This window comes from Manis pentadactyla, chromosome 12, assembly GCF_030020395.1.
Source record: "Manis pentadactyla isolate mManPen7 chromosome 12, mManPen7.hap1, whole genome shotgun sequence".
Taxonomy (NCBI): domain Eukaryota; kingdom Metazoa; phylum Chordata; class Mammalia; order Pholidota; family Manidae; genus Manis; species Manis pentadactyla.
Genome location: NC_080030.1, coordinates 84,841,464 through 84,853,687, shown reverse-complemented (window position 1 = coordinate 84,853,687; position 12,224 = coordinate 84,841,464). Strand labels below are relative to the sequence as shown.

General features: G+C 41.6%; 1 protein-coding gene across 6 annotated transcripts in view; it reads right to left on the bottom strand.

Moving 5' to 3' along the window:
• Positions 1–6,940, bottom strand: part of BCKDHB (branched chain keto acid dehydrogenase E1 subunit beta) — a 290,212-nt gene extending 283,272 nt beyond the window's left edge. For 3 of the 6 annotated variants that reach the window (XM_036918787.2, XM_057489376.1, XM_036918784.2), the window contains exon 1: positions 6,728–6,939. In XM_036918787.2, the coding sequence (XP_036774682.2) occupies positions 6,728–6,899 (172 nt within the window). In that variant the 5' untranslated portion in view covers positions 6,900–6,939. Of the gene's footprint in view, positions 1–6,727 lie in introns of all 6 variants that reach the window. The other 3 variants (XM_057489377.1, XM_057489375.1, XM_057489378.1) reach the window with 2 other exon arrangements.
• Positions 6,941–12,224: the final 5,284 nt, after the last annotated feature.

The window sequence follows — 12,224 nt, the reverse complement described above, 5'->3', positions numbered from 1 at the left end:
TACCCTGAAAACTATAAGACACTCTAAAGAGAAATTAAAGAGGACCCTAACAAATGGAAACTCATCCCATGCTCTTGGCTAGGAAGAATTAATATGGTCAAATGGCCATCCTGCCCAAAGCAATATACAGATTCGATGCAATCCCTATCAAATTACCAACAGCATTCTGCAACGAGCTGGAACAAATAGTTCAAAAATTCATATGGAAACACCAAAGACCCCGAATAGCCAAAGCAAACCTGAAAAGGAAGAATAAAGTTGGGGGTGGGGGGGGAATCTCACTTCCCAACTTCAAGCTCTACTACAAAGCCACAGTAATCAAGACAATTTGGTACTGGCACAAGAACAGAGCCACAGACCAGTAGAACAGAACAGAGACTCCAGACATTAACCCAAACATATATGGTCAATTAATATATGATAAAGGAGCCATGGACATACAATGGGGAAATAACAGTCTCTTCAACAGTTGGCACTGGTAAAACTGGACAGCTACATGTAAGAGAATGAAACTGGATCATTGTCTAACCCCATACACAAAAGTAACTTCGAAATGGATCAAAGACCTATGTGAGTCATGAAACCATAAAACTCTTAGAAAAAATATAGGCAAAAATCTCTTGGACATTAACATGAGCAACTTCTTCATGAACATATCTCCCCAGGAAAGGGGAACAAAAGCAAAAATGAAAAATGAGCAAGTGGGACTATATCAAGCTGAAAAGCTTCTGTACAGCAAAGGACACCATCAATAGAACAAAAAAGGCATCCTACAGTATGGGAGAATATATTCATAAATGACAGATCCGATAAAGGATTGACATCCAAAATATATAAAGAGCTCACACACCTCAACAAACAAAAAGCAAATAATCCAATTAAAAAGTGGGCAGAGGATCTGAACAGACAGTTCTCCAAAGAAGAAATTCAGATGGCCAACAGGCACATGAAAAGATGCTCCACATCACTAATCATCAGAGAAATTAAAACCACAATGAGATATCACCTCACACCAGTTAAGATGGCCACCACCCAAATGACAAAAACAACAAATGTTGGTGAGGTTGCAGAGAAAGGGGAGCCCTCCTACACTGCTGGTGGGAATGCAAATTAGTTCAACCATTGTGCAGTATGGAAGTTCCTCAAAAAGCTCAAAACAGAAATACCATTTGACCCAGGAATTCCACTTATAGGAATTTAACCCTAAGAATGCAGCAGCCCAGTTTGAAAAAGACAGATGCACCCCTATGTTTATCGCAGCAATATTTACAATAGCCAAGAAATGGCAGCAGCCTAAGTGTCCATCAATAGATGAATGGATCAAGAAGATGTGGTACATCACAATGGAATATTATTCAGCCATAAGAAGAAAACAAATCCTACCATTTGCAACAACATGGATGGAGCTAGAGGGTATTATGCCCTGTGAAATAAGCCAGGCGGAGAGAGACAAGTATCAAATGATTTCACTCATATGTGGAGTATAAGAACAAAGAAAAACTGAAGGAACAAAACAGAGCTGAATCACAGAACCCAAGAGTGGACGAATGGTTACCAAAGGGAAAGGGACTGGGGAGGATGGGTGGGAAGGGAGGGATAAGGGCAGGGAAAAAGAAAGGAAGCCTTACGATTAGCATGTATAATGTGGGGGGGCATAGGGAGCGATGTGCAACACAGAGAAGACAAGTAGTGATTCTACAGCATCTTACTATGCTGATGGACAGTGACTGTCATGGGGTTTGTGGGGGGGAACTTGGTGAAGGGGGGAGTCTAGTAACCATAATGTTCTTTATGTAACTGTAGATTAATGATAATAATATGAATAAAAATTAAAAAATAAAAAACACTAAAGAAAAAATTTTTTAAAAAAAAGAATGAAACTGGATCATTGTCTAACCCCATACACAAAAGTAAATTTGAAATGGATCAAAGACCTGAATGTAAGTCATGAAACCATTTAACTCTTAGAAAAAAATATAGGCAAAAATCTCTTGAATATAAACATGAGCGACTTCTTCATGAACATATCTCCCCGGGCAAGGGAAACAAATGCAAAAATGAACAAGTGGGACTATATCAAGCCGAAAAGCTTCTGTGCAGCAAAGGACACCATCAATAGAACAAAAAAGGCATCCTACAATATGGGACAATATAGTCATAAATGATAGATCCGATAAAGGGCTGACATCCAAAATATATAAAGAGCTCACACACCTCAACAAACAAAAAGCTAATAATCCATTTAGAAAATGGACAGTGAAGCTGAACAGTTCTCCAAAGAAGAAATTCAGATGGCCAACAGACACATGAAAAGATGCTCCACATCACTAGTCATCAGAGAAATGCAAATTAAATCCACAAGGAGATATCACCTCACACCAGTAAGGACTGCCACCATCCAAAAGACAAGCAACAAATGTTGGTGAGGTTGTGGAGAAAGGGAAACCCTCCTACACTGCTGGTGGGGATGTAAATTAGTCCAACCACTGTGGAAGGCAGTATGGAGGTTCCTCAAAGAGCTCAAAATAGAAATACCATTCGACCCAGGAATTCCACTTATAGGAATTTACCCTAAGAATACAGCACCCCAGTTTGAAAAAGACAGATGCACCCCTATGTTTATCACAGCACTATTTACAATAGTCAAGAAATGGAAGCAACCTAAGTGTCCATCAATAGATGAATGGATAAAGAAGATGTGGTACATATACACAATGGAATATTATTCAGCCATAAGAAGAAAACAAATCCTACCATTTGCAACAACACGGATGGAGCTAGAGGGTATTATGCTCAGTGAAATAAGCCAGGCAGAGAAAGACAACTACCAAATGATTTCACTCATATGTGGAGTATAAGAACAAAGAAAAAGTGTAGGAACAAAACAGCAGCAGAGTCACAGAACCCAAGAATGAACTAACAGTTACCAAAGGGAAAGGGACTGGGGAGGATGGGTGGGAAGGAAGGGATAACGTGGGGGGTGGGGGGAGAAAGGGACCATTAAGATAAGCATGTATAATGTGGGGGGCAGCACAGGGAGGACTGTGCAACACAGAGAAGACAAGTAGTGACTCCATAGCATCTTACTATGCTGATGGACAGTGACTGTAATGGGGTTTGGTGGGGGACTTGATGAATGGGGGAGTCCATTAAACATAATGTTCCTCATGTAATTGTAGATTAATGATACCAAAAAAAAAAAAAAAAGAAACATGAAGTAGGTACATTACAGTGAAAAGGACATATAGAGATCTCTACTCAAACAAGATGCTAAAGAAGCAGTGTATTTGGGGAAAGCCACATCTGAGGGGGTCAAGTGTTTGAAGAAATTCAAGCATGTAAAATAATGCATGCGAGAGAGTAGTAGACTGCTCAGGAGCAAGGAGTCTTGGAGCCAAACTGAGCCAGACTACTTAAAAATGAAGCCCACTATTAATGATACCAAAATTTTTTTTTAAAAAGTGAAGCCTGGCTCCACCTCTTATAAGTGGTGTGACCTACAGATGTTTAAATGTCAGAAAGTAGAAGTTTAACGTCTCCGTCTCTCAGGTTCTTCAGCCATAAAATGTGTATAATAGGATTCCATGAGAGCGCCGTTTTATGAGGATTACATGAATTGATACATATAAGGCATTCAGAATAGTGTCTGGCACATGGTGAGTGCTGATAAAAGTGTCTGCTATCATCATTATCATCATTCTTTGGGGAACAGAATGGTAAGATTTGGATGAGCAATGATAGAATGAGTGGAAACACAGAACAAAACTGAATACAATACACTTGGCACAGTGTAGGGCCCAATGGAGATAAACAATCTTTTCTCTCTCCCAGTGTTCATGCTGGCTTTTGAGGTCTCCATTTACGTTTCCAGTCCTATTTCCTACCCCTTTTCTTTGTCCTCCAAACCAACTCACTACTTATTGTTCCTCATAAAGCCCCATGATTTTCAACCTCTTTACTCATGTTATTCCCCTCTCTACAAATTCTAGTACTGGAAAGAAGACCCTCATCCCCATAAAGAAGGGCTCTTCAGTCCACCCTTGATCTGAGAGTTGCCTACTCCCCATACCCAACTAGGATGGCTCCACTAAGCGCCTTCACCCTTGCTGTCTTTGTTTCTTCTGGGAAACGATTTTCCACCCTGGTTTTGTGGAGGTCAAAGCAGCTGCTCCGTAAGGGTGGCTTATTTTGCTGCCCTTGATTTGCTGGAGGGGCTTACAGAACTTAAGAGAAATATTTTACTTACTAGATGACTGGTTTATTATAAAAGGATGTAACTCAGGAACAACCACAAGGAAGAGACAGGGCAAAGGGCAAAGCATGGGGAAGAAGGGCTGCCACTCTCTCTGAATCTCTACCTATTCACTAACCTGGAAGCTCCCTCAACCCCATCCTTGCAGGTTTTTTGTAGAAGCTTCATTATGTAGGTATAACTGATTAAATTTATTCAACCTCAGGCTCTCTCCCCTCCCCAGAGGAGGACAGAAAGTTCCAGCCCTTTAATCACATGGTTCCTCTGGTGACCAGCCACCATGTTTAGGTGATCTATAGGCTTTCCAAAAGTACCAACTATACAACAAAAAACAACCTTATTGCTCTCCTCACAGGAAATTTCAAGGGTTTTAGGAGCTTTGTGCCAGGACAAGGGGACAAAAACCAACATATATTTCTTAATATAAATCAACACTATCACAGCACATCTATGATTTTCACATGACACCCAAAACTTACTGTTATACATGCAGACGGAAGTATAAACTGGTCACTGGAAGTATGCATTAAAAACCCACTAAACTATTCATGTCTTTGAGTCAGAAATCTCATCCCTAGGACTTTAACCTGAAGAAATAATTTCAGATACACAAAAGATACATGAAATGTTCCTATCTACATTATTTACAACATTGCAAAGCTGTAAAACAAAAACATAATGATAATTAAGTTTCCATTTGAGTGAATGCTTCTTAGTAATCAGACTGTTAAGTATCTTACACACATTATTTTTATTTAGTCCTAACAACCTTTTAAGTACATATTATTATCTCCTTATAAAGAAACTGAGGCTTATAATGTGTAGGTAATGAGTCCAAGTCATAAGTAACAGGGTCAAGACCAAACCTAGGACAATCTGTACAAGGGCCAAGATTTTAATCACCGAATTATAGTGTTTCTACTCCACTGAATGTCTTCTTCTAAAGGTTGTAAAAATGTTACAACGATATGATAAAATGCTTCTGATTAAATAATGCAGATTGCATTGGTAGTAAAGGTACAATTAAGGGAAAATTTAATTCCACTCAACTAGAAGAAAATACCTTAAAGGATATATCCCAAAATGTTAGCAATATTTACAAACAGTAGTGGGTAGTGAGACTTACTCTTTTTTTACCTTTTCCTATTATCCAAATTATCTGTAATATGCTATTATCTTTATAATTTTAAAAAAAACAGGATTATCAAATTACTTGGATTTTATTAATTTCATAACTATGGAAGGGGATTAGAAGACCAGTGCTGTATTTCTCAAGTGTTGAGCTAAAGTTTCTTTGCTTTGAAGACAGAATTCAAGATTCATCCAGGAGGTGAGAAAAAAATTGCTATTCACCTTTATGGTATCTATTGTTTTCACACAACTGGGACACTTAATAAATTTTAGCATGTTGTTTAGAATAATTAGATTATTTAGATATTTAGATAATTAGATAATTTAGATAATTAGATAATTTAGATATTTAGATAATTGTTTAGAATAATAATCTGAATAATTAGATTCCAGAGCAGAAGTGATCACTAATTTGTCTGTATAACCTTGGACAACCTATCTCAAGACCTCAGTAACTTAACTGAAAAGTGGGAATTAAACATCACCTACCTCTGAAGGTTGTCCTAAGCATCAAATGAAATGGTGAATGTAACTTTTTCAGCACAGTGCCTACCTGTGGTAAGCACTTGATATGTTTACTCTTACCATTCACAAGTAAAGTCACACTTCGAAAAACGTCAGCCCTATAATATGAAGTTATTAGACAAAGAAAAGGCAACTTTTCTCATTGTTTCTGATGTTCTGATGACAGACACTGGCTCTTTAAGAAATTAAAACTCACATTAGAAATGGTAGGAGTCACGCAACTGTAATACCGTGAGTAGTTTGATACATGCCCTTCCTACCCTTAAAAGAACTAAATGGCTTCCTTCTCCTGTCACCTCCACCGACTGCCCCACCTTGGATAGGCAGCAGTCTAGCCCAGAAGCCTGCATTCTTTCCCATCTGTAGGAAGAACCAGTTCTGTGACCTTAGTAAATCAACTCAATTACTTAGGCCCGCCTTTTTCCCTTAACTGCCAATGAAAAGAAAAAAAGAAATGGAACAAACTTCTGTTTCCTTTGATACCGCTGCCTATAGTTAGCAAACACCAGCCCAGGGCTCTGAAAGCAAGGATGGAGAGCGGAGAAAGGGAAGGCGCTCCGCAGGCGCCGCCCCCGCCCCGGGCGCCCCAGACAGCAGGGCGCCCCGCACCCGCCCGAGGGCGCCCGGAGGCTGCCGCCTGGGAGGGGGAGGGGGAACACCCGTCGGACCCGAGCGGGGAAGCTCCGGGAAGCAAGACGGGGAATGCAACGGAGCGCGAGGAGACAGCAGCCGCCGGCGCCCGGGCAGGCGGCCTCCTTGCCAGGCCCGGGGGCCGGGGAGCCCGGGTCGCAGCGGGAGCGGCAGGGCAGCCCCACTCACCGTACTGGTGGGGCGCCGGGTCCGGCTGGAACGTGAAGTGGGCCACCTGCCGCGTCGGGGGCTGCAGGAAGCCCCGCATGGGCGGGCCCCCGCACAGGCGACGCCAGCGGCCCTCGGCACCCGCCGCACGCAGCCTCAGCAGCCGGCCAGCAGGCGCCCCCGCCGCCGCCATGCCCACTGGCTGCCGGGGTTCGCGGCTCCTCCGCCCCCGCCCGCCAGGGAGGGCGGATCTCCGAGGTGGCTCCCTCATTGGCTGGGCCCAAGGGGCGGTCCCGGGAAACGGACCAACCGGAGCCCGGAACCCGGGGGTGGGGAAGGCCACGAGGACGGCCGGGCGGTGTTTGGCGCTGTGCGCAAGTGTGAGGGCTGAGGCGGAGCGCGCAGGTGGCCTCCGAGTAAACGGTGCCTGGAGGCGGAGCCTTCGCCCTGCCGGCCGCGGGGCACTGCAGCGCGCTGTGGTCCGCGGTGTTCACGGCGAGGCTGGGGCTGTTCTTTCTAAAGTTCCATATACACTGGCAGTCCCCATGGCTTTCATTTTTAAGATTTATACTTTCTTTTTGCAGTGCATCCTATTTTAATTCTCTCCTATTCTATGCTATAAGGAAGGGATGGAAAGGGTTATGGATTGGCATGATCATTGGTTTTGAGTTTCAAAGAACTGCGGGAATCATTACTCAGAGCTTCCGCTCTTTATTCTAACTCTCTTTGAATACTTAATAAGAATATATACATTTGTATTGACTTTGATTTTACTTGAATTGATTTGATTACTTCACATTAGAATCACCTAGAGACCTTTCAAAACATACTGATGTAATAGACTCCATGTGGTAAACATTAGCAATACTCACAAATACTTCTATTCCCTGTGCTTCTGAGAACTCAGGCAGATTGCATTTCCCTAGCCACCTGAAATTAGGCATGGCGCTGTAACTTGCTCTGCCACTGAATTTGAGCACAAGTGTAAGGAACTATGCCTGGGACGAAAATTTAAGAGCTGGTGGCCAATTCTCTATTTTCTTCTGCCTAATCAACTAGCAACATTCCTGACACTAGCACAGCCATCATCAGCCTGTTCCTGGAGCGACACTACCTGGAGCAACACCCTCCTCCATCCACCCTTGTCTGACATGGAGCATGAGTAAGAAATAATTTGAGAATATAAAGTTGTGAATTTTTTTTTATTAGTGAAATTCAACTTAAGCACAAGCCAACTTCTTTAATGATATTCAGCTATTCTAACTATTCTAACTTAAGGAAAATTCTCACTTATATGCTTAGTGAAAGACAATACATTTGTCTGCAACACAACATCTAAATGTGGCCTCATGTTACTGTTGTGGATTCACATGATTTTCAACCATAATTTTTGCTGCTCACAATTTTTACCTTAGACATACTAGATTTTGGAATCTTAACACCCACAAATGGTACAATTGTCCTCTATTGAAGCAATATTCAAATCCTTTTTATACATATATCAGTCTTTCAACTTGATGAGCAAGGTCTTACCATCTTCATTTTACAGGTGAGAAAACAGGATCAGAGAGATTAATTGACTAACCATAGTTTAAATAGCTTCGATCATTCCAAACAATGTTTTTTTTAATTTCAAAATCTGTTCCCTTATGTGGTGTTTCTCAAATGTATTATGCAGAATAATCCCTGAGAAATTTGTTCAAATTTGATTCCCTGACCCACACACACTGAGAAATTCTTTCTCACTGGGACTGGACTAGAGCATCTGCATTTTTAATAAGCTTCACATGGTTGGTCCATATATCACATAGACAATCCCCTACAAATACCACAAAGTCTTTCTGTGCACTGTGTTCTCTGTCTAGAGAAGAATAGCCACCACCTTACCCCCACTCACTCCTTTATCAGTTAGGGTTATTTGGTTACAAGTTACAGAAATCATCTCTGGCATATTTAAGCAGCACTGTAATTACTTTAGAAGAAAAGGGATGGCCCACAAAAACTGAAGAAACAAACATCTCAGAAAAAGCAGAAACCACAGCCACCCCAGAGATCTAAAACGGGGTAATTTAAAGCCTTATAAAGTTTATCATAACTCCTAGGATGAATTGACTTCAACTGTTCTATCTGTCTTTGAGTGATTCTGTTCAAGGCTGCGTTCCTCGAGGAGAGAGTCTGGTTAGTCCAGATTGCTCATTGTTATCCCTTGTCTAAGGAAGAGAAGGGTATCTTGCTGACCAAGACTATATACAAAGTAAAAGGTTACTCAAACTTTAATCAAGGAGCTGCAACCACCAAAAGAGTGAATTGGCACTTGGAAGCTGGAAGAAGACTTAGTGACCACACAGTCATTCTGCCTTGGAGGCACCTGTGTAGCCCCTCCAGTCATGAAAATTTTAGCATGAAAGTCCTTCCTCTGGATACTTCAACACAGACTGGAACATTATCACTAAAGACTACTTTAATATGCTTCTGGATTCTGCAGGATAATGGTGGCTTCATAAATCTGAATCCTCCCACATCTTCCCTTAAAAAGAAAAAATGTAAAAGAGAAAGCAAATAAATCATAACCAATTCATATCTACAGAAATATTACAACAGACAGAAGTCTACAAATTCCAAATATATGTATAAGTGAAGAATAAAAAGACTTGGCATTAGATTCACAGAAATGGAAGGAGTTTAGAAAAAGCTTTAGTTAGAGCAAGAAGATAATCTGAATAATCTTATATTTATCAAAGAAATTAAATTCATGCTTTAAACATTCCAATAGAGAAAAACTTCAAGTTCAGATGGTTTCAATGGTAAAACTCGATCAAATATTTAAAGAATATTACCAATTTTATTTTTTTGATTGCAAGATATAGAAGATTACGGTAATACTTCCCTATCCATTCTATGATGATAGCATTACCCTGATATTAAGATTAGATGAAGACATTGTAAGAAAGGAGAATTAAAAACAAATATTCTTCCAGAACATAGACATAAAAATCCTCATCAAAATTCTAGTAATATAACAAAGCAATATATTAACAAAGATAGTACATCATGACCAAATGGATTTAAGCATGGGAATGCAAGGTTGGTTTAGCATTTGAAAATTAGTCAATACAATTCACCATTATCAACAGACTGAAAAAGGAAAAAAAGTGATCAATAGAGGCAGAAAAAACAGACTATCGAAAGGCACAGATTGTCAGAATGGATTCAAAAAACAAGATCCAACTAAATGCTGTCTACAAAAGATACACTTTACATTTAAAACTATGAAAATAAAAGGATGAAAAAGATATATCATGCAAACAGCAACCACAAGAAAGGTAGAGTGAGTACACTAACACCAGATAAAATAGACTCTTAAGACCGAAAAAAAATTACTATAGATAAATAGGGACATTTTGTAATGTTAAAAGTGTCAATCATCAGGAAGCTGTAACAATTATATATGCAACCTACACACAAAGCACTGAAATACAAAAGGCAAAACCTAATAGAAGTGAAGGAGAGAAATAGACAATTCAACAATAACAATTGTACACTTTCATAGTCTACATTCAATAATGCTACTGGGGGTGCATGCATTGGCCATAATGATAAAACAAAACTCCCCAGTAAGATGCTCCTACCTTCTCACCATTCAGGATATGCTACTGTGACCTTTGGGGCCACTCTGCTGTTATTCCAGGAATACACAAGAGGCCAGCTTCCAGGCCTTGTCCCCAAGGTGCCAGGAAAGCCAGCCATCGTTGGTCCATGTGTTGAAACGTCCAAGGCCACATCCACTCAGTGGAGTCTCCAGTGTTCAGTGCAGTTGGTGCTGGCAGCAAGATATTATTCTGGTGGCCAAATCTCAGCTTCAGTGATTCTTCCTTGGTTTGTACTTGCACTTGTATAGGGGAGGCAGCCATATGTGTTAACGTGTCTATGGGGCTCAGGGCTCCCTTTCGGGGTCTCTCTGCTACTAATGATTCAAAAACAAGTTCTTCCTGCTTTTCACTAGTATATGTCACTGGCCCCAGCAAGCGCTGGAGTTCTTCACTCAAGGGACTACTAGAGAGGGCACTATGCTGCTGTAGGTAAGCACCCCACTTGGCTAGTGTGGATGTTTGTGCCACACCACTCCTTGGCTTTTGGGTCCAGTTTTGTACCCATCCCAAGATGGGATAGGTGGTTATTACCTTTATTTGGGCCATTCCAGTGATGGGTTCTGTTGCCAGCAAGGCATGATACATGGCAGCCAGTTGTTTTTCTATCAAACTATATCATACCTCTGCCCCTTTCTGGAGTTGTGACCAGAATCCAATAAGTGGGCAAGTTCATTCAAGTCATTGCCAGAGACCCCAGCCATAACCATCTTCAGTCACATGAACATCCAGCTCACAGGGCCTTGATGGGTCTATCACACTCAGGGCCTGCATGGCCTTGACTGCCCATTTTGCTGTAGTAAAGGCAGATGCACATGTCTCATCCCAGTCCCACCTGACACCCTTTCATACCAACCAGTACAAGGGCTTCAGAATTTGTGCCAAGTGTGGGATAAACACTCTCCAGTAGCCTAGAAGACCCAGAAACTCCTGTAGTAATGCTACAGTTATAGGGGCAGGAAAGGCCTGGACTTTATCTATAACTGCTTCTGGCATAACTTTGGTCTTACCTAACCAGACAACCCACAGGAATTTGGCAGACAAACCAGGTCCCTGAACCTTGGTGCTGTTCACAGGCCATTCTTTCTCCTATAAATGTTGCAGCAGTCTAGGGACGGCACCTTCTAGATCTGAAAGAGAATCTGACGTGAGCATGACATCATCAATATAATGGTACAGCTGCACCGTTGGCGGTTTCTCCCATGTAGCCAAGTCCTGGGCTACAAGTCCATGAGAGACGGTGGGGCTGTGGAGGTATCCCTGTGGGAGGATGGTGCATGTCTATTGCCGTCCTTCCCACATGAGGGCAAACTGTTCCTGACTTTCCTGCTCAATGTCAATGGAAAAGAAGGCATTAGCAAGATCTACCACATAATGGTATGTTCTTAGTTCATGGCTGAGGGTATCCATCAAGCCTGCAAAAGAGGGGACAACAGCATGCATAGGGGGTATGACTTTATTTAGTTCTCTGTAATCCACAGTCATATACGCCAAGAGCCATCTGGCCTTTTTACTGGCCACACTGGGGAATTGAAAGGACTATGGGTGGGCTTTATAATACCCACCTTTTCCAGCTCCTGGAGAGTTTCTCCAATCTCTTTATGCCCTCCAGGAAGTTTGTATTGTTTGGTATTAGTCACCCGCTGAGGCACAGGCAAAGCTATGGGTGGGTGCCTAGCACGGCCCCTCAGAACTGCCTTCACCACACGTACTCTCAGTCTGAACTCACCTGCAGTGGTTTGCTACTGTAGACCCTGCAGGGATATCAATCCCTAAAATCTACTCAGGGATAGGAGATATATACACAGTATACTCTTTTGGAGGAAGATGCCTTATTTCCAAAGGGATTTGGGCTTATTTCACTCTGATAG